Source organism: Mustela erminea, chromosome 5 (assembly GCF_009829155.1).
Source record: "Mustela erminea isolate mMusErm1 chromosome 5, mMusErm1.Pri, whole genome shotgun sequence".
In the NCBI taxonomy this organism is placed as follows: Eukaryota; Metazoa; Chordata; class Mammalia; order Carnivora; family Mustelidae; genus Mustela; species Mustela erminea.
In genome coordinates this window covers 82,506,665-82,528,468 of record NC_045618.1, presented here as the reverse complement: position 1 = coordinate 82,528,468, position 21,804 = coordinate 82,506,665, and the positions used below count along the sequence as shown (strand labels likewise).

At 37.1% G+C, this 21,804-nt stretch overlaps 1 protein-coding gene across 4 annotated transcripts in view; it reads right to left on the bottom strand.

The window, feature by feature from the left end:
• The window catches only part of NUBPL (nucleotide binding protein like), a 207,516-nt gene that overhangs the window by 27,394 nt on the left and 158,318 nt on the right, over positions 1-21,804 (bottom strand). For all 4 annotated transcript variants that reach the window (XM_032341486.1, XM_032341488.1, XM_032341484.1 and 1 more), the window contains one exon: positions 6,195-6,280. In XM_032341486.1, the coding sequence (XP_032197377.1) occupies positions 6,195-6,280 (86 nt within the window). The remainder of the gene's footprint in view (positions 1-6,194; positions 6,281-21,804) is intronic.

The window sequence follows — 21,804 nt, the reverse complement described above, 5'->3', positions numbered from 1 at the left end:
TTGGGGGATATGGAAGGAAAAAATGAAACAGGATGGGATTGGAAGGAAGACAAATTATAAGAGACTCAATCTCACAGAACAAACTGAGGGTTGCTGGGGGGAGGGGGGGGGAGGGAGAGGGTGGTTGGGTTATGGACATTGGGGAGGGTATGTGCTATGGTGAGTGCTGTGAAGTCCGTAAACCTGGCGATCCACAGACCTGTACCCCTGGAACTAATCATACATTATATGTTAATAAAAAATAAAAATTTAATTTAAAAAAATATCTGTCTTACCATAAGAGAAGTATTTTAAATCCTGATCCAATATAAATGCATACTTATATATATGTACAACTGAGACCAAATCTTTATGAAATAACACTTTGTCTTCCTAAGAGCAATCTACCCTAATATTGTTTAAAACCTTTGGTTTTGGGGAGCCTGGGTGGCTCAGTTGGTTAAACATCTGCCTTCAACTCAGGCCATGATCCTGGGGTCCTGGGATCAAGTCCCACATCAGGCTGCCTACTCAGAAGAGAGTTTGCTTCTCCCTCTTCCTCTGCTATTGTGCACTCGCTCTCTCTCTCTCTGTCATAAACAAACAAACAAATAAATAGATAATCTTAAAATAAGAATTCTAAAACCTTTGGTTTCATCTTTCACTGTATTGGTTTCATGGCTTATTGGTGGGTCACAACCTGCTGTGTAACTCTGGCCATTGCAAATACTTCCTTAATGCTTTAAACTCTCCTGGCTCCTGTCCTTTCTATTCATTTCTACCAAATTAAATATTTTTAAAGCTCTATTCTAATTAAGTCTATTTCCCAACCAACATTATTTATGGACTCCTCTAAAATTCTCAAGAAGCAAGTTCAAATCCTCAGCTGGTTGAAGCTCTACCAAACCTGGGCCTAGCAGAGCCACAATGAAACATGCAACTTCAACTATTGACAAACTGAACAATCTCGAACACAACTTGTGATCTCCTGATTTTTTTCAGACTAAATTCTGTCCCTATTCTCATCCTCTGATAGGACTATGAAAATCCAAATCCATTCATTCATTCTGTGTATATTTAGTTGAGCAGCTATATGTTCTTGGCACAGAGGGAGGTAAGGGGTCCCTTAACTCAGAGCTTACAGCATGGCACTACAAATGCTGTAGTAAAAATGAAAGTACTGACAAATATGAAAACAGTTACAAAAAGGAAAATAGAGTGTTACTAGATCACACACTAGAACGAGTTCACCTGGTTAACAGGGACAGGGCAGTCTCTCAGAAAAAGAATGCTTTAATCTAAGTAGCAAAGGATAAAAAGCAGCTACCAAGTGAAAAATGAGGGTAAAGGGCTTTCATGTGGAGAAACAGCATGCTCGAGGCCACAAAGAAAGAAACTTTGTGGGAATCTACAAGAAGAAAATGATCAGTCTCGCTGACAGGGAGAATGCAAGGCAGAGTGGCCTGTGAGTTGGGGATAAAGACAACAGATTGTGGCTGGCATTATATACCAGGTCAAATGTCTATATGATAAGTATTTATCATATGTCTGCTATACACCAGGTAACTGAACATTTAAGAATAGTTAAGGCATGGGGCGCCAGGATGGCTCAGTGGGTTAAAGCCTCTGCCTTTGGCTTGGGTAATGATCCCAAGTTGTGGGATCAAGCCCCACATCGGGCTCTCTGCTCAGCAGGGAGCCTGTTTCCTCCTCTCTCTCTCTCTGCCTGCCTCTCTGCCTACTTGTGATCTCTATCTGTCAAATAAATAAATAAAATCTTTAAAAAAAAAAAAGAATAGTTAAGGCATATTTTCTTGCCCTCCAGAACTCACTTCTTCTGTGGAGACTGACAGGTGAACCGTAGTGGGATAAGAGCCAAACCAGAAATATGTTCAAGTAGTTCAGAGAAAAGATTAACCTTTTTTGGGAGTTTGATAAAAGCTTCCTAGAGAAAGTAATGCCTGCACAGGGATTTGAAACGTGAATCTGAGTTCCCAAGCTAACAATGGCCTATCAGGAAAGGGACCAGGATATGCAAAATAACATGGACATGAAAAAAATCATGACTTTTCCATGAAAGCCCTACTTTAATAGCCCAAAGAAGAAATGTCTTGTGTTCTTCAGAATTCAGAACCCCTTCACCATAATAGAGCTAGTCTACAGGATGATAAGGTACTTGGCAAAAAAGGCTTCATTTGTCTTCTTTTTTTTTCTAATCAATAAGGGACCTTATCACATTATTTTCCTTATAGAAGGCACTCAGTAGGAGTAAATATATATATTTGTAAAATAAACTACTTACTGAATTAAAATTAACTAAGGGATCCTTATGTACAGAAGGAATAAGAGGGGAAATATACTTTAATACTTCAATATATTTATCAGGAGCTGGGAAGGAGACTGCCTGCCCAAGGAGTCAGGGCTGGATAGTGAAATCCCTGTAACTCTACAAGTTCAAATGGTAGAAGAGCTCCAAATTGAGGTACCTGGGCCTCCACTGCAGAAGCAGCAATAAAAATGGGTAAAATGACATAAGGCAAGAAGTACCCACCGTTCAAAATGTGTAAGATTGAAAAAAATTTATTATTTAAAAAAAAAAACAGTCTATCTACAAAAACTGAGATAATCCAGGATTTGGCAGAGCTGATATGATTTCAGGCACAGAACAAAGAATTTCACAGTTATCTCTTCTTCTCCTTCACCTATCCAAGCCTCGAGGGTTTGTTTTTTGTTTTTTGTTTTTTTTTTTCAAGATTTTATGTATTTATTTGTGAGAGTGAGTGAGTGAAAGAGAGAGCACACGAGTGGGGGGAGGGGCAGAGGGAGAAGCAGACTCCCTGCTGAGAAGGGAGCCCTTTGTGGGGCTGGATCCCAGGACCCTGGGGTCATGACCTGTGCTAAAGACAGATTCTTAACCAATTGAGCCACATAGGCACCCCAAGCCTTTAATTTTAAGAAACCATTTAAATCAACTTTAAAATGTTCTTGTAGACATTACTAAACTGTCCATACCAATGAATTTCAATGACATCACTGTTTCCATGGTAACTAATGCACTTCAAAAGGGGCAAAAACAGAAAGCAAGACTAAAAACCAGGAAAAAAATGAAGTGGTATAAACAAAGCATAATATTATTCCTTTGCATTTATGGCACACTTTCTAATTTAAAATGCTCTGCCATTACTTAGACTCCAAGGCTCTTAAATGCCAGAAAGATCTCAGAAATAATCAAATCCACATCGCACTCACAGCCAGGATTCCCTTTACAATGCACCATGGTTGTCCAATTGTTTACAGAACTCATTGCTGGAAAGTTCTCTCATTCACTTGCAAAGATTACTGAGCACCTATCTTGTTCTGCAGGTTTAAGAGATGATTAAGATATTCTACCTCCTTTTAAAATTTTTGCTATTTAGAAATAATTGAAACATAGGGGTGAAAAAAAAGAGGGTTATAATAAAGATACAGGACAATGTTAAAGAGCCAACTTGGAAGGATCATGCATTTCTGATGACTTTCACTTGTATTCCATTTCAGCCCCACACACCCATAACCAACCACACCCTGGGCTTTGTCATGACCCAGAACCATTCCAATTCTGCAAACTTAAACCCCAACATTAACTTTCTGTTTACAAACAGCTCTTTCATTCCCTAATACTGCACTAGTCTATGAGCTTTATGCAGCCCAAGATCCTTCACGTGAAATATTTCCTCGCTGTATTTCCTTGCTGATATCTTTAACTTTCATTTTCAGTGACACCCACCTAGCAACAGCCTAATATGAATGTAGTGACCATCCCCCTTCCCCATTGTTATGTTCCATAGGAGTCTCTGTCTCACCCTTTGTCCCTTTATCCTTGAGTGTAGAGGAAAATCTGTTAGAACAATTATGAGATTGTTTGCCCCTTTACTTACAGGGCCCTAAGAATCAGGTGCTGTGGATAAGTGAAAATAACCTAAAGACTTAAAGGTACATGTGCTGAATTTGCCAGCTATGGTCATTAGACCATAGACTAGTAAAGTGCATGTAAAACCTGCCCCACAGTCATAGTCACATCAAGTGACAACACTGGCTGAAATAGTCTCTTGGTGTACAAAATAATAATTTACAGAGTGAAGAATAAAAAGTGCTGGTTTCTGCTTTTTTTTTTTTTTTAAATATTTATTTATTTATTTGGCAGACAGAGATCACAAGTCGGCAGAGAGGCAGAGAGAGAGGAGGAAGCAGGCTACCCGCTGCACAGACAGCCCGATGCAGGGCTCGATCCCAGGACCCTGAGACCGTGACCTGAGCTGAAGACAGAGGCCCCAACCCACTGAGCCACCCAGGAACCCCTGGTTTCTGCTTTTAAAAAACTTTTTCCCCAAGAATTTCATAATGCTTTTAAGTAAACAACATATACCTCTATCTTCATCTTACAGAATGAGAAATTAAGTATTCACTGATATGCTGATAGGATTACTATTGCCCTTGGAGGGGCAATAACAGACCGTTGGCCCTGTTACATAATTTCTGCTAGAAAGAAGGATTATGTATCACTTGCTCTCATAATTTTTGTCAGATAGCTCTCTAACTTTTTGCTGACTTATATTTTAAAATCCAATATAAATATTCTTATTTAGTTATTTGGGTAGGTAATACTTGCACCTGGTTTATCTTGGAGGGCATAATAGGAAGTCACATTGCTCAAACTATGTGTTTGAGACATTTTTCTATGGTGCTCATTTGGTTACCATTGCTTTAAAAAAATTTCCAAGCTAAAATTTACAACAGAGAATACAATGGGGGTTTTATCACTCATTTATCCAAATATAAAGACTGGACTTTAATACTTTCTGATCATGGAAATACTCTCAGATTATCCTTATCGGGCTCTTCAATTTTCCTAAGACAATTTTCCTAAGACAATACTCTCAGATTATCCTTATCGGGCTCTTCAATTTTCCTAAGACTTCAATTTCCCAGTGCAAAGCTCCATGGAGTGTTAATGCCTACAGCTCTGCACTAACCGGCAAGGAGAAGAGATACCTGTCAAAGAGGATCATCTCAACTCCACTACTCCACTGTTTTACATTTCTCAGATGCTCCCCTGAGAGAAAAACATTTATGAGAGTCCATTCAGGCTAGTGCATCACTGGATCTCATACCATTTCAGTTTCATTGAAGAATTCAATGAAAGTTATGAATTCTCTCCATACCAAAACAAACTCAAAGTGAACATATCATTTGGGGACGGGGAAAAGGAGGAAGGAGAAAGAATCATGAGACCCCTGAAGCTAATTCATGGCTGAAGTCTAAAAAACTTTGCTCTATAAGCTCTAAAATCTATTCCTGAATTAAACTAGGCCACTAGATAGTCATATAGATGGAGGCATCACATTGGCTTTGTACAAAAATGCGTGTTCTAAACCATACTCTGACGTAAGTCCACTTGCTTTTGCTGATGCACACTAGGAGGAAGAAACCTCTATTTATGGTTAAAAAAAAAGGTAATGAGAGTGTGTTTATCATATAAAGGGTTACTTTATTCAGAGAACCTAGGAGAGATTTATGCCTCTCTGGTCTCAGTTGCTGTGCTCTGTCCAACCTTATAGAAATGGGCAGTTTTATAAAGGCCCTACATGGTTGCTAGAAAATTCATGGATTACTTCTGGCATGTATTTAAGTCCCTTAATGGCCTGCAGTTTGTTTACAGATTCACTTCTGTTTCTGATTTTAATTGTGTTTTGTCTTAATACTATTACATTTTTATTTTGTCATATTGCATAGAAAATCCTTAGATATTTTTTAGAAGGTGGTGAGCTATGAATGAGTTATGAATGAGACAGATGGAAAAAAAATCACCGTTTTCACCTGTCCTCCTATCAGTGCCTTATTCAAGTATCTCCTTCTAAACACTGATGTGGGGGTGTTTTTGTCAATAATATCTGCAAGTATCTGGAGAGGTAGTACTTGGTCACAAAACTCATACCTGAAAGATGTTTCAGAATTCTTCTAAAAATATTTTAATGCAATTAGAATTTTTCTTGATTAATATAATATATATACATGTTTGCACCTATACGCATGTTGTTAAAGTAACCATAAAGATGAAGTAGGTTTTTCTACAGATTTCTGCAAGAACTAAATTAAAATTTGGACTGTATTTCTCAATGACTTGTTTCTTCAGTTAGAGTGTTTCATATAATAACAATGAAGCTGTAAATGCTTACAGGCACATGGACTTTTCGAAACATCTCAGCACCCTTGCGTGCATCCATCAGTGCAATGTCCTGGGGTGTGGAGACAATCACAGCACCTAGCCAAGAGAAAACAAAACAAAAAGAAGTAAAATGATGCCATCATTTAATTCTTTATGGAAAGATTATTTCCATAATTATATTGCTTACATGCTTAAAGAGTACTACATTAACTAGGTAATTTGTATACAGTTTAGACACATGAATGGGAAAGATGAGGAAATGTCTACCTTGCTCTTGCCTATTTTTGACTCCTCAGTTCTAAAATAATAACTGACTGACCAATGATTCAAGATCACAGCTATATCATCAGAACTTTCTTCCAGACAATGTGCTAGTTAGAAGATGCACAAGACAGACACTACTTTCAAGAAGCTAATAATCTATTTGGAAAATCCAAAAATTAAGGATTACAAAACAATGTGCTAAGCAATGTAACAGAAGTATAAGTATGCCTCTTTGATACTCTGGAGTTAAAAAGGAGAAATAAAGGAAAAGAGAAGTAATTCATTCTATGGGTCAGAAAGGCAAAGATGATAATGCATGGGATGAAAAAGGAGAGAGGAAAGGTTTCAGAGAGAGGTGATTCCTGAGCTGAGTCCTGAAAGTTTGTATTAAAGAAACTCACTAGTGAAGAAGGCCCTATGGAGAATAGTTTGGTGGGTAAAACTAGAAGTTGTGATAGAAACTGAGATGCAAAACAGAGGTGGCCTCGATGAAAGCAGTACCAAAAGTAAGTGGAAATCAAGGCTTTCCTAGGTTTCTACTATGACCCTGCAGAAACCAGATGGTTCTACCATAGTGTTTTGAGAGAAAGTGCTGTGTAAACTTTTAAGTAGAAACACCAGAGGGGAGGTTATGATTTGTAGTTTGTGATTTCTTAAATTTTGTGGGTTCTTCTAGATGATAACCTAAAAAATAATTAACATAAACATATCCTACATGACCTGGATGACCATATCTTTTAAATAAATATACATTGACATGACATTTCAGAGCTCCAAACCATCAAATTGGTACCAAGTGATAGTTGTTCATCACAACTTATGAAAAGATAGGTAGTATCAACAATAAATAAGGGACTATATCAAATGAAGATCATAAGATACTACGAAGTATTGCTGAAGGGATATTTTGAAGTCAAAACAAAGACAAGTAGCAGGGGAACCAAGTTAGCACAAAGCACACTGCAGTACAAGCTTGCCAAACAAAAAATGTGTGCTATAAGAGTTAGCTACAAAATCATCTTGCAATCAGTATTTTCCTTTCAGCCAAAACACACTCCAACTTTAATATTAATGTCATTAATTTTAATTTTATTGATTTTTTAAAGTTTTGCTTTTTTTTACTCTAATGTTTTTAGTTTTTAAAATATTATTTAAGAACTATAAATTTAAGAAATTTACATTTACACATAGTTAAGTAGTCTTATGATAAAAATAAGTCAATATGGGGTATGGAACAAATTATTTTTCCCTTAGAAGGAGGGCCTATTCATTACTCAAGTCTGAGAAACACTACCTTTGGAATTCCAACAGAATCAGAATTCAAATTTTTATTCCATAGCCAACTTCCTCTGTCACTAAGGTAATTACCTTAATCTCTCTGAGATTGGTATTACCATGCCATTTTGTAGATGAGGAAACTAAATTTCAGAGAAATAATTAAATGAAACTAATATACCTAAGATGCCTGACATGATGCCTAGACACAGGATATACATTCAGTCAATAAAAGGTAGCTGATGTTCTTGTCGCTCATATAGTCACCATTATTATCTTTATTACTGTTATTAATAAAATATCTTAGAAGTTGCTGGGAAGGTCATTTCTATACGTACCATCAGGCAGCTCATTCTACTTTTCAAACTGTTCCATGGGTCACTACAGCCTTCTATTTTTATTTGCTCTGCCCAAGGAACCAAAAACTAGTCAACCGTTCTCTTTCCTGTCTTTCAAAGATTGATGGAAGTCACATCTCTGTAAAAACTATACTCAACTCTACTTCACAGATCCAATATACATCCACAATTTGTCACCTTCTAGGTTCTTTTATCAATCTATTTAAACTGTTTTTTCATATCCAGGCATTTGGAAGGAATCGAATTCCAGTACTGCCCCCATCCAGCTGTGTGACTGACCTCTGGCAAGTAACTCTAGGACTCAGTTTCCTTAGCTATAACATTAATGAAAGGACTAGATAGTCTCCAAGGTCTCAGCTAGCTCTGATTATATGCTTTAGCACTGCCTCTTAACTATAGTTTCTAAAGCCACTCCTGTTCATCCTGATTGTTCAGTGAACCTATTTAAGTGAATGTGAAATACTATCCTACTTCAGGAATAATGACCTCTCAATCGCAGAGCTACTCTCTTCATGTAAATAAAACCTCCTTGGCTATTTCCACCAAATTCTGTCTTAATTATATACCTGTACACAGGGAGTTTTCTATTGCATTAGCCCTAAAAAGCACTTTTAGCTTTCACAGGATATACTCATTTTATTATTCTAAATTACCTTTGTCTACTATTTGTATTACCACTGTATAATACAATTTCATGGACAGTTATGATTTTTCTCATTTTTTAATCAAACAAAACTGCTATAATGCCATGTACAAAATAGGCACTTAACAAAAAATAGGTGATTTAAATAATTTTCTTTTATTTTCAAATCATCTATCCTGGACTACTGCTGCATGAACTCTTAGTGGGTAACTCCTTGAACTAGGAGTTAAGAGCTCTGGATTCTGGCTCTGTTTACTATGTCTTTGTAACTATACAACCTTGAATAGTTCACTAAATCTCAATACATCTCAATGAACTCTTCTATAAAATCCACCTATTTCCATTGTGCCTATTTAACTTAAAGAGATATCCCATTAAAAAAAAAAAAGAATGTAAAAGTGTTATAAAAATATTTGGTGACATTATTTTGATAGCTATAAGATCCTAGAGAGAAGGACTGAAGTGCCTTGGTTTTTCTCCGCACTTAACCCTAACACAGTATCACAAGTAAGCATCCAAAACATTTGAGTTTCTCTGTAATCTAAATAGCACCATTCATACACCAATTAATAACAACTTTTTAAAAAAAGATTTTATTTATTTATTTGACAAAGACAGACTGTGAGAGAGGGAATACAAGCAGGGGGAGTAGAAGAAGCAGGCTTCCTGCCAATCAGGGAGCCCAATGTGGGGCTCGATCCCACGACCCTGGGATCATGAGCTGAGCCGAAGGCTTAATTCAACCAACTGAGCCACCCCGGTGCACCTAGTAACAACTTTTTGACAAGGACAATGAACATCTTCTATGTCTCATCAAATACTTACAAGATGTAAACATTCCATTAGAACAGCCAGCCACATATATAAAAGATTTTTGCGGGGTGCCTGGGTGCTTCAGTTGGTTAAGCATCTGCCTTTGACTCAGGTCATGATCCCAGGGTCCTGGAATTGAGCTCCACACCGGGCCCCTTGCTCATTGGGAAGCCTGCTTCTCCCTCTCCCTCTGCCCACTCCCCTTCATGCTCGTATGTAGGTGCTCTCTCTCTCGCTCTCAAATAAATAAAATCCGTATAAGAGTTCTTTTGCTGAAGTACATCTTCTTAAATAATTAAGTTCTTAATCACAATGTAATCAGTCTTTAGGATTATTCGGAAAAAAAAAATTCTAGCCTTCTTTGAAGAATACAAAAACAACTGGCTCATGCAAAAATCACTATTTCTTTTGTTGTATCAATTTTTTTTTAATATTTTATTTATTTGTCAGAGAGAGAGGGCATGCAAGCTCAAACAGGGGGAGCGGCACACAGAGGGAGAAGCAGGCTCTCCACTTAGCAAGGAGCCTGATGTGGGACTCGAACCCAGGACCCGAGATCATAACCTGAGCCAAAGGCAGATGCTTAACAGACTGAGCCACCCAGGCATGCCTAACATACCAAATTTTAATACAAGTAACCATTTCAGATAGCCCTACAATGACTTTTAAAATGTAGAAGGAAATAAAGCAAGCAACAAACAAAACCTATGTTAAAATTAAATTTAATCGTTACTCATCAATCTGTGTCTTACAACCTAGATTTTAAAATTTTCAAGGAACTATATCAATTTTTTTCTTGTTACCATATCTCATTTCTTAAAATATGGTCTCTAAATCTGTTATTACATTTTATCTTTATGATTCTTGGTTTTCTACCTCATAAATTTTCATTTTTATCAGGGCATTAACCAATATGAACTAATCCAAATTTTTCCCCTTTAATACCATCACTGATGATGTCACTTCAGTTTTCTGATGGGAGGGTTAGTTGGGAAACTTGTGCTCTCTTTACTCACAACAAGGAATGTTAGTAGTAACAAAGAGAAGGCTCAGTTTGCAATAAATGGAAGTATCTTCTGGGGGTAAAACACAGTATCATAAAAACCCCTATCGCAAGAATCCCAGGGAGAATTTTCTAACCATTTTCTAGAGTAAATGTCTAAGTCCAAGCAATTAAATAATATTTTTAAATGTTATCTTCCAAGTTGTAATCTTTTTAAAAGGTTCAACTAACATTTACTATAAAAGATTATCTCGCAGATTCTGGCAAGTATGTAAACATCCTAAACAATAATTATTCAGAGTATTGTTTTAATTGCTAATTATCTTGACTATTAAAAAGAAAATCTGTAACTGTATATCTGAATTTTGGTCAGAGTTCAGAGTAGTGAAACACTTGAAATTGATTATTCCAGATGTTGAGCTGATCATAATGATACCAGTGTGGAACTACTCAACTATGCCATTTTAAGTCTCAGGGTATAAATTATATCTAATTCCCATGCTTGATTGAGAACTTCAGTGTTGGAACCCAATATGTGCAACAAAAACTGCTCATACCTAGATGAGTAACTACATACTTTCCAACTTTTGAGTATATCAATATAAAGTCAATTAAGACTTAAAAGAATAAATTAACTGCTATTGTTTGTTTGTTTGTTTTGTTTTTTTAAGTAGGCTCCATGCCCAGCATAGGGCCCAGTGTGGGGATCGAACTCATGACCTAGGCTGAAATCAAAAGTTGGACATTTAAACCACCCAGGAGGCCCAAATTAACTATTCTTAATGTTCACAGAACTCTAATATTTAGTGGTGCTGATTCTCTTAGTAAAATAACCATTCAACTTCTGTTAGTCTAACATAAATAATACCAAATATATCATTGTTTATTAACTATAAAGTAAATTAGCTTTGGCATTTTTTTAGCTCCTCCTTTCTCCTCTGTAGCCCCCAAATTCCTTAATTATAAAAATTATTTGCTGTAAGATCAAAGAAAGTCCACTAATACTAGATGTAATTAAATAAAACATGATTAAAAAGGTAAATCTATCCAAAATGTACCCACAGACTGTGTTTCAACAGGAAATATAAATAATTCTTTCATGAATCAGTTTTGGACTCTACACTCCATTCCAATAGAGAACTGACTATATTCACAAAGGGGATATGTTTCACTAATCTAAAGATCAATCATTATTTTGCTCACTTTAGAAATGAATTATGGCACAGGAAGTTTGTAAATGGCTTCCAAAAAGAATTATAAAAACACTGTAATTAGTGGAAACCACAGTATTTCAAAATTACTCGTGAGAGAAAGTGTGCTCTTCAGAACTTTAATAAGAATTCAAGTTTGTCAAAGGAATCTAGATGTGTATCTGCCACTTAGGGACAAAGACTGGCTCTTCAATAACAGAGTTAACAGGTAATGGGCTTCCAATCACCTCATCTTAATGATGTTAATAAAGAATTCACCAGGGCTATCCAGACTGCTGGTCACTAAGGAACCATTTGGGACAAGTGAGACTTTCAGAGATTTTAAAGAGCTTGGGCTGGAAACAAACAGCTCATACTCTTCACTCATGCTCTCTTGCTCTTTTATTCTTTTCTTCCCCTCACTTTTGATGTTTCCAGTAAAGTTAAGATAAAATCCTTGCTTCTTTCCAGTCTTGACTCCATCCTTAATCGGATCAGTAAACACCTTGGGGAACCTACTTGTTGTATACCTATGTCTCTACAACAGAAAGAAAGCTCTTTCGCTCTTCCATGACAGTCTGTTCATATTGTACTCTTAGATTTAATATTTTACATTTCAAATTCTGTTAGATGCACATATAGCTCAGTCTGCCCATGCTCACAGTGAGCCACCACCAAAGGCTGTTTGTTTAATAATGAATCACATTCCTTTTATACATATTCTTTCTCTAATATAAACTCTAGAGAGGAGAATTACTACTCCCTGATTACCCTAACTTTATTTAAGCAGATATGTCTCGGGAAATAGAGACTGAGACTTAATATGGAAAAGCTTTGTTCCATTTCCAAATACCATCATACTTGAGACGTAAAAACAATCTTCAGAGCTAAGCTTCAGATTCTAATCAAATTTCTAAAATGTATGATCAAGTGCAAAAACTTTTAAGTGATGGATTGTAGAACTTGTATTTTTTCTATATACAAATAGTTAATGAATTTAAAAGTAGCTTTTAATATGACCCTGACTAACCATCAGCCATTATACTATTCATTGAACTTTAAAACATTAAGGAATTAAGTTATATATCATGAAGGAAGTACCCAGAAATTCTTAAACAATGAAACTGAATGAACTACCTCAGAAGCTTCCCAACCAAACACAAGCTAAATGATTCAGGAATTCAAATGTCAGATAGGTTGGTCAAGACAAAGTGATTCTGAAAACCAATTATATAAGAATCATTTGAGGAAAGTTTTAAAATCCTGGGTCTTTCCATGTCATAGTTCAGAATTTGTTAATTCTCAGACTATTTCTTTGAACTATTAAGTGATATGTTATAACTTCCACCTATAAAATATGTTAATGTAAATACAAAGCCCCAAAAAGCTTATTTCTTTAAAATTTAGATTGAAAATACTGTTGTTCATTAACCAATGACATCATATTTAATTTTATAATTTGATTCCTAATGTAACAAAGACTGAAGTTCCAGACTGAATACCAGAAATCCCCTAAACAATAAAACCCTGGAATAGTTTCTATTCTTTAACACCTGGCTACAATTTGTGTAACAAAAGGACATATTTATTTTGAAAAGAATTCTTATAATTTGATAAATAAAACAATAATTCTCTCCTCTATCATGTAACTCTTGACAAATATCCATTCATTTTAACTCTGCCCAATATTTGCATGGAAATACAGTACACATGGAAGAAGTCCAAAATTGACTGTCTCCTTCAAAGTTCCATTCTGCAAATTGAAAACATAAATGAAAATTTAATATCTTTGAATAGGAATAGCTATGACCTAAGTTTTCTACTTTTGAAGTATCAGCATGTTTCTAGCTTTACAGTTTGAGGTCATTATAAAATGTAATTTTATATTGTTTATATTAAATGTAAGGGAAACAAAGCACTAAAATCCAAAATAGCCAAACATTTTTTCAGTTTAATAGTTTTTCAAAAGATCAGGACTGGATCTTAAAAGAATTACTCTTTTAAATTTGAAAACAATTCTAAGAAGGGAAAGAAATAGCTATACAAGAAAAAATTAAAAAGATTTCATTTAGATTACCTAAGTGAAACCACTGTGCTCCTTTTGCTCTGAGAGAGTAAATACCAAATAACAAGGAAACTATTTCAAGTGATGGCCTAAGGTAATTCACTTACACAACAATAGTAACAATAAGCTTCTGATCCTCCCAAACCCAACAGGTTTTCATATTATCAAAACAACTGTCCAAATTAGTAATCAAAGAGTGTTACCTGAAAAGAGATCACTGATTAGGCCAAACTACTGGTGGAGGCAAAAACTCTAGTGTGGACTTGTACAGCTTTTTCTCATGTATCTCTGATGAACGAATCGGAGTTCGGTTACTGTAGCAATAAGCCCAATGCCTTTCACAAGCAATAAATGCCTTTCATTTTAAACAATGACTGAAATATTAAGGTGCCTTAATTTAAAATTCCTACCTCATCTCATTTAAATGAATGAGAGGCAGAAAGGCCTCTGGCTTTCCTTCTGACCACAGGGGCCAGACAGAAAGGGTCATGAAAGAAAGGTCAATACCTCATTTTTGTAATGTAAATACCAGTTTGCTAGAGCAGCTTCTCTTGAGCCCATGGACATTCAGCATATTATCTAGCTGACTACTCTGCCATATACAGTAACTCCCTCTCTAGGAAAAAGAAATCAAAGCAGGACCCACACTAGAACTATCTGGCTGTTTTCTGTTCCACTTCTGCCCCTCCCTGAAAGAAAAAGAGAACAAAGAAGGGACCATGATGGCTCCCCTCTCCAGTGTTCAATCTTTGTCCATTCTATTATAATAAGTTTCCAAAAATTTCACTCCTACATCAATTTTTACTTAATAAAGGGCAACTTCTTTTCATAACTCTATCTTATCAAAATAAATTCTTCTATACATTACTCCCCACTATACAGAATATACTTATGTCACTGCTTATCTACAAATAGTCTGTTCATAAACCTGATGACAGTACAATTTTGCCTTGTGATCGTATGGATTTTCACAACTTTGACTTTATTACTGGTATCTGTATTATCCACAAATCTTTGCTTTGTATTTCATCTACTGCAAGCCACTAATTCACAATTATAATGAGGACCAGAAGAAGAAGAGAAGCTGTTTTAGTTATTTTCCACTTGTTGCACTTCATCTCCTTCCCCCCACCAAGTTCTGCTTCATTCTCCACCCCTCTCTGTCCTGACCAGTGTCTGGGTAGCTGACCTCTGTGGACTGTACCACCTGAGTTTTCTTACCTTTTGGCTTCCAATGGGGAATCTGCCAGTAGGAGGCACCTGCAGGATATGAGACTGAGAGGAAAAAGAGGCTGCAGTATTATTACCTACCTCATACACCACTCATTCGCTGCCTTGCAGCAGTTCTGGCCATGGCTTAGTTCCTCTGTGGCCACACTTCCGAGAGGCAGACCCTCTTCCATGGCTCTAGCAGCCTCTAGGTTCTACTGACACAGTTCATCCCTTGGCTCCATTAGGCAGAGGGGACAGTAATGACTTCTTGTCACTCGTCTCTGGGTACTTCATCCTCTCTTGCTGGTTTCCTTAATGCTGCCTACACCTCTATTACCAGTCCCTTCATTAACTTCATTCCGTTATTCCTTTTAAGGTATGTCATCTGTTTCCTGCCCAGACCCTGATTAATATAGCATCTGAATACAAATAACTTACTAAAACTCTCCAGTGTCTTGAATAAGAAAATATGCTTCTCATAAAAATGTGAAGCATCGACTTTTCACTTAATTTCAAGAGTTAAAATCAAATTCAGATAGTCTTTATATAGTCATGAAGAGGACCTCAGTTCAAGCAAAGGAAGAAAGAAAAAAATTAGGTAACATCTTTTAGAATTCAAATATCACTACATGCAAATATTTTCAAAATATTCAAGGTACTTATAGTGTTCATCAAAGAAATATTAATCCTCTTCTACTATGGAAGAGCAGATAAAGGTCTGAAAATTCCCAAGGTACTCAAGGGAGAGGGGGGCCAGACAGTGGAGGAGTAGGGGACCCTATTTCCAGAGCTAGATATCTACCAGACCACTCTGAACAACCACAATATCAGCCTGAGATGTAAGAAGATATATCAAGATCTATACCAACAAATTATCACCAGTTGGTTTCGAGGCATGAAGCAGAAAGCCATGATTCCAATCTTCTACTGGAAGATAAATGGAAGGGAAAGGGAGCCTCTGGATCCTGGGCCATAGGCGTGCAAAAGCCTCCTGTGCTGGGGACTGGGCACAGACAGGTAGGTAGGGTAGGTAGCCATAGGGAAAGGACTTTAGGGCAACCCCCAGACTGAAATCTGAAGCTACAGGGCGCATGTGCAAATTGGGAGCAGCAAATTTAGAAGCATAAAGGAGAGAGACGTTCCTGGACCTGGAAGCAAGGGCTGGGAGGGCTGCTATGGGGCACACAACCCAGGATGCTGCAGCTTTTAGCAGCACAGATGAAAAATAGAGGCAGTATGGCCTGGAAGGCTCACTGGAGAACAGACTCCAATCTCTCTGTTCTCAGATACTGTCACTTCTGCTCTGACTCCTGGAAGAGATGCAGAAAGCTACCAGATAAAGACCCCAGAGAAGAAAAGCCCTCCAAAAATGGTTTTCACTAAGCCCATCCCCCAACAGGAGGCAGGGCAACTCTGCCTAAACAGCGTTGTCTGAGCAACAGCACAGCAGGTCCCTGCCCCAGAAGACAGGCTGAAAGATCAAGAGGCCAGCAACCCTAAGGTCCCTTATAAAACAGGTGCCATCTTGCTTGGGTTGTAGGCAATAATTTGGACTCTGTACATTCCCTCAACTACTCCTCAACAGAATGACTAAGAGGAGGAACCTCTAACACAGGAAAAGTTCAGAGACTGTGACTTCTGCTACAGAACTAACAGATATGGAAAAAGCAAGATGTCAGAAACAGACTTCAGGGTAATAGTTATGTAGACAATAGCTATAATGGAGAAAATCATTAATGGCAACATAGATTCTCTAAAAGCAGAAGTGAGAGCTGATCTGGCAGGACATAAAAATGATATCAATGAGATCCAATCAAATCTAGACACTCTAACAGCTAGTGGTAAATGAAGCAGAAGAACGAATTAGTGATCTAGAAACAAACTGAAAGAAAAGAAGGGTCAAGAGGAGACCTGAACAAACAGCTTAGAATTCATGAAAACAGAATTAGAGAAATAAATGATGCCATGAAATGTTCCAAAGTCAGAATTATTGGGATCCCTGAGTGGGGAGAGAGAGAGAGAGAGAACTAGAAGATATATCTGAGCACATCCTAGCTGAGAGCTTCCCTAATCTGGGGAACAAAACAACCATTCATATCCTAGAGGCAGAGAGAACACCTCCCAAGATCAAGGAGAATAAACCAACATCCTAGCATGTAATATTAAAACTCTCAGAGAAGCAAGCTTCCTGCTAGAGCAGAGAGCTTGGTGTGGTACTCCATCCCAGGACCCTGCAATCATGACTGGAGCTGAAGGCAGATGCTAATCGACTGAGCCACCCAGGTGCCCCCGAGAACCATCTTTCATGCCCAACCGACCACAAAAGAAAGCTGGGGTAGCAATTCTCATGTCAGACAAATCAGATTTTAAGCTAAAGACTGTAGTCAGAGACACAGAAGGATACTATATCATTCTTAAACGGTCCATCCAACAAGATATGACAATTGTAAATATCTATGCCCCAGCCAACTACATAAACAAACTACATAAACCAACTGGTTCATGAAAATAAAGAGATACGTTGATAATAATATGGTAATTGCAGGAGACCTTAACACTCCACTCTCAGCAACAGACAGATTATCTAAGCAGAAAATCAACAAAAAAATGAGAGCTTTGAATGACACACTGGACCAGGTGGACCTCATAGATATATACAGAACATTCCACCCTAAAGCAACAGAATACTCATTCTTGAGTGCACATGGAATTTTCTCCAGAATAGACCATACACTGGGTCACAAATCAGGTCTCAACTGGTAAGAAAAGACTGAGATAATTCCTTGAATATTTTCAGACTACAATGCTTTGAAACTGAACTCAATCACAAGAAAAAGTTTCGAAGAAATTCAAACACATGGAAGCTAAAGACCATCTTACTCAAGAATATTTGGATCAACCAGGAAATCAAAGAAGAACTTAAATAATTCATGGAAACCAATGAAAACAAAAGCACATTGGTTCAAAACCTATGGGATATGGCAAAGGTGGTCCTAAGGGAGAAATACATAGCCATCCAAGCCTCCCTCAAAAAAGAAAAAGAAAAGTCCTGAATACACAAACTATCTTTACACCTTAAAGAACGGGAGAATCAACAACATATTAAGCCTAACTCATGCACAAGAAGGGAAATAATTAAGATTACAGCAGAGATCAATGAATTAGGAAACCAGAAATACAGTAGAACGCATCAATTAAACTAGAAGCTGGTTCTTTGAAAGAATTAATAAAATAGATGAACCACTGGCCAGACTTACCCAAAAGAAAAGTGAAAAGGCCCAAATTAATAAATTATGAATGAAAGAGGAAAGGTCACAACTAACACCAAGGAAATAGAAACAATTATCAGAAATTATTATTAACACCTATATGCCAATAAGTTAAGCAACCTGGAAGAAATGGATGCATTCCTGGAAACCTATAAATTTCCAAGACTGAACAAGGAAGAAACGGACAACCTGAACAGACCAAAAACCAGTAATCAGATTGAAGCAGTGACCAAACACCTCCCAAAACACAAGAGTCCAGGACCTGATGGACTCCCAGGGGAATTCTACTTAACATTCAAAGAAGAAATAATACCTATTCTCCCTGAAGCTGTTTCAAAAAAATAGAAACAGAAGGAGAACTTCCGGATTCTTTCTCTGAGACCAGCATTACCTTGATATCCAAACCAGGTAAAGATCCTATCAAAAAGGAAAATTTCAGACCAATATCCCTGATGAATATGGATGCCAAAATTATCAACAAGATCCTAGCTAATACGATCCAACAGTACATTAAAAGGATTATCCACCATGACCAGGTGGGATTTATCCCTGGGATGCAAAGATGGTTCTACTTTCACAAATCAATCAGTGTGATAGAACAAATTAATAAGAGAAGAGAGAAGAACCACATGATTCTCTCAATTGATGCAGAAAAAGCATTTGAGAAAATACAGCATTTTTTCCTGAACTCTTCAGAGTATAGGGATAGAGAGAACATTCCTCAATTTCATAAAATCCATCTATGAAAAACCCACAGCGAATATCACTCTCAATGGGGAAAAGCTGAGAGCCTTTCCCTTAAGATCAGGAACATGACAAGGATGCCTGCTCTCGCCACTATAGTTCAACATAGTACCAGAAGTCTTAGAAACAGCAATCAGACAACAAAAGGAAATAAAAGGTATTCAAATTGCAAAGAAGAAGTCAAACTCTCTCTCTTCACAAATGATATGATAATTTATGTGGAAAACCCAAAAGATTCCACCCCCAAATTATTAGAAGTCATAGAGCAATTCAGTAATATGGCAGTATACAAAATCAATGCACAGAAATCAGCTGCTTTCTTATATACTAACAATGAAACTGTAGAAAGAGAAATTAAAGAATCAATTTTTTTTGCAATAGCACCAAAAACCAGAAGATACCTTGGAATAAACCTAACCAAAGAAGTAAACAATCTATACTCTAGGAACTATAGAACACTTGTGAAATAAATTGAAGACGACACAAAAAGATGGAAAAAACATTCCATGCTCATGGATTAGAAGAATAAACATTGGTAAAATGTCTATGCTGCCCAGAGCAATCTATGCCATCCTGATCAATACCATCGGGATTTTTCAAAGTGCTGGAACAAAAAATTCTAAAATTTGTATGGAACCAGAAAAGACCCCAAATTACCAAAGAAATGTTGAAAAAGAAAAACACAGCTGGGGGCATCACGTTGCCTGACTTCAAGCTATTCTACAAAGCCATGATCACCAAGACAGCATGGTACTGGCACAAAAACAGACACATGGACCAATGGAACAGAATAGAGAGCCCAGATATGAACCCTCAAGTCTATGGTCATATAATCTTTGGCAAAGCAGGAAAAAATATCCAATGGAAAAGTCTCTTCAATAAACGGTGCTGGGAAAATTGGACAGCTATATACAAGAACAATGAAACTAGACCATTCTCTTACACCATACACAAAGATAAACTCAAAATGGATGAAAGACCTCAATGTGAGACAGGAGTCCATCAAAATCCTAGAGGAGAAGAGAAGCAGTAACCTCTTTGACATCAGCCACAGCAACTTCTTTCAAGACATATCTCCAAAGGCAAGGGAAAACAAAAGTGAAAATGAATTTTTGGGACTTCATCAAGATAAAAAGCTTCTGCACAGCAAAGGAAACAATCAACAAAACAAAGCGACAACTCACAGAATGGGAGAAGATATTTGCAAATGACACCACAGATTAAGGGCTGGTATTCAAGATACATACAAATGGCTAACAGACACATGCAAAATGTTCATCATCACTAGCTACCAGGAAATTCATATCAAAACCACACTGAGATACCACCTTACACTAGTCAGAATGGCAAAAATTAACAAGCCAAGAAACAACAAATATTGTAGAGGCTGTGGAGAAAGGGGAACCCTCTTACACTGTTGGTGGGAATGCAAGCTGGTTACAGTAGCCACTTTGCAAAACAGTGTGGAGGTTCCTCAAAAAATTAAAAATAGAGCTACACTATGACCTGGCAATTGCACTACCGGGTATTTATCCCAAAGATACAGATGTCGTAAAAAGAAGGGCCATATGCACCCCAACATTCATAGCAGGAATGGCCACGGTAGCCAAACTGTGGAAAGAGCACACATGCCCTTCAACAGATGAATGGATAAAGAAAATGTGTATTAAAAAGAAGAAGAAGAAGAAGAAGAAGAAGATGTGTATATTCAATGGAATATTACTCAGCCATCAGAAAGGACGAATACCTAGCTTTTGCATCCCCATGGATGGGACTAGAGGAGATTATGCTAAGTGAAATAAGCCAAGCAGAGAAAGTCAATTATCATACGGTTTCACTTATTTGTGGAACATAAGGTATTAGCATGGAGGACTTTAGGAGAAGGAAAGGAAAAGTGAAGGAGGGAAAATCAGAGGGGGAGAGGAACCATGACAGACTATGGACTTCAAGAAACAAACAGGGTTTGGAGGGTGGGGTGGATGGGTTAGCCTGGTGATTGGTATTAAGGAGGCTATATTGCATGGAGCACTGGGTGTTACACGCAAACAATTAATCATGGAACACTACATCAAAAACTAATGATGTACTGTATGAAGACTAACATAATTTAAAAAATTAAAAAAAAAAAAAAAGAAAATTCCCAGGAGCTCATCACTATGTCTTAAAAAACCCAGAAGTCAACCCTGAAATTACCCCACTCAGGATATGGCAACAAGTAATTTAAATGCTTAACAAACAACAAGCAAAAACCCAGCAAACTTAATCACTTGGAAAAAAAGCGGGGAGGAGGGAGAGTAAGAAAAATAAAACCAGCACTAACAACTCTGCCTTTGTGCCCTGGCGAGTTCAACAAGAACAAATCCAAAGACTATAACTGGTTATCTCCCATCCTTTATTCTGTCTCTTTTCCCTCTGGTAAGCACTATAACTTCTAGGTATTTGTAGCATGTAATGATTCAATAGCCCATGTATGCTTAAATTTAAATCATTAGCCACGAATACTGCTATCAACATATTTATTACTGTTGTTGGTACACAACACTTTAAACACAAGGATTTTTTTTTTTTAAGTTTCTTCTTATAATGAGCTTGTTATCCATTCGATGAAACAAAAAAATGGAATGCATACAAAGAGTTGCTAATTAGCATTCAGTAAAAGGATCTTCTTGCTTATACAGGTCTGCCTCCATAAATTTTCCAAAAGGATGTCCCTTTACAAATATAAAACATTTCATTTCATTCTCAACATGGCATGGAGACATTCAAAGTTGATATAAAGGCTC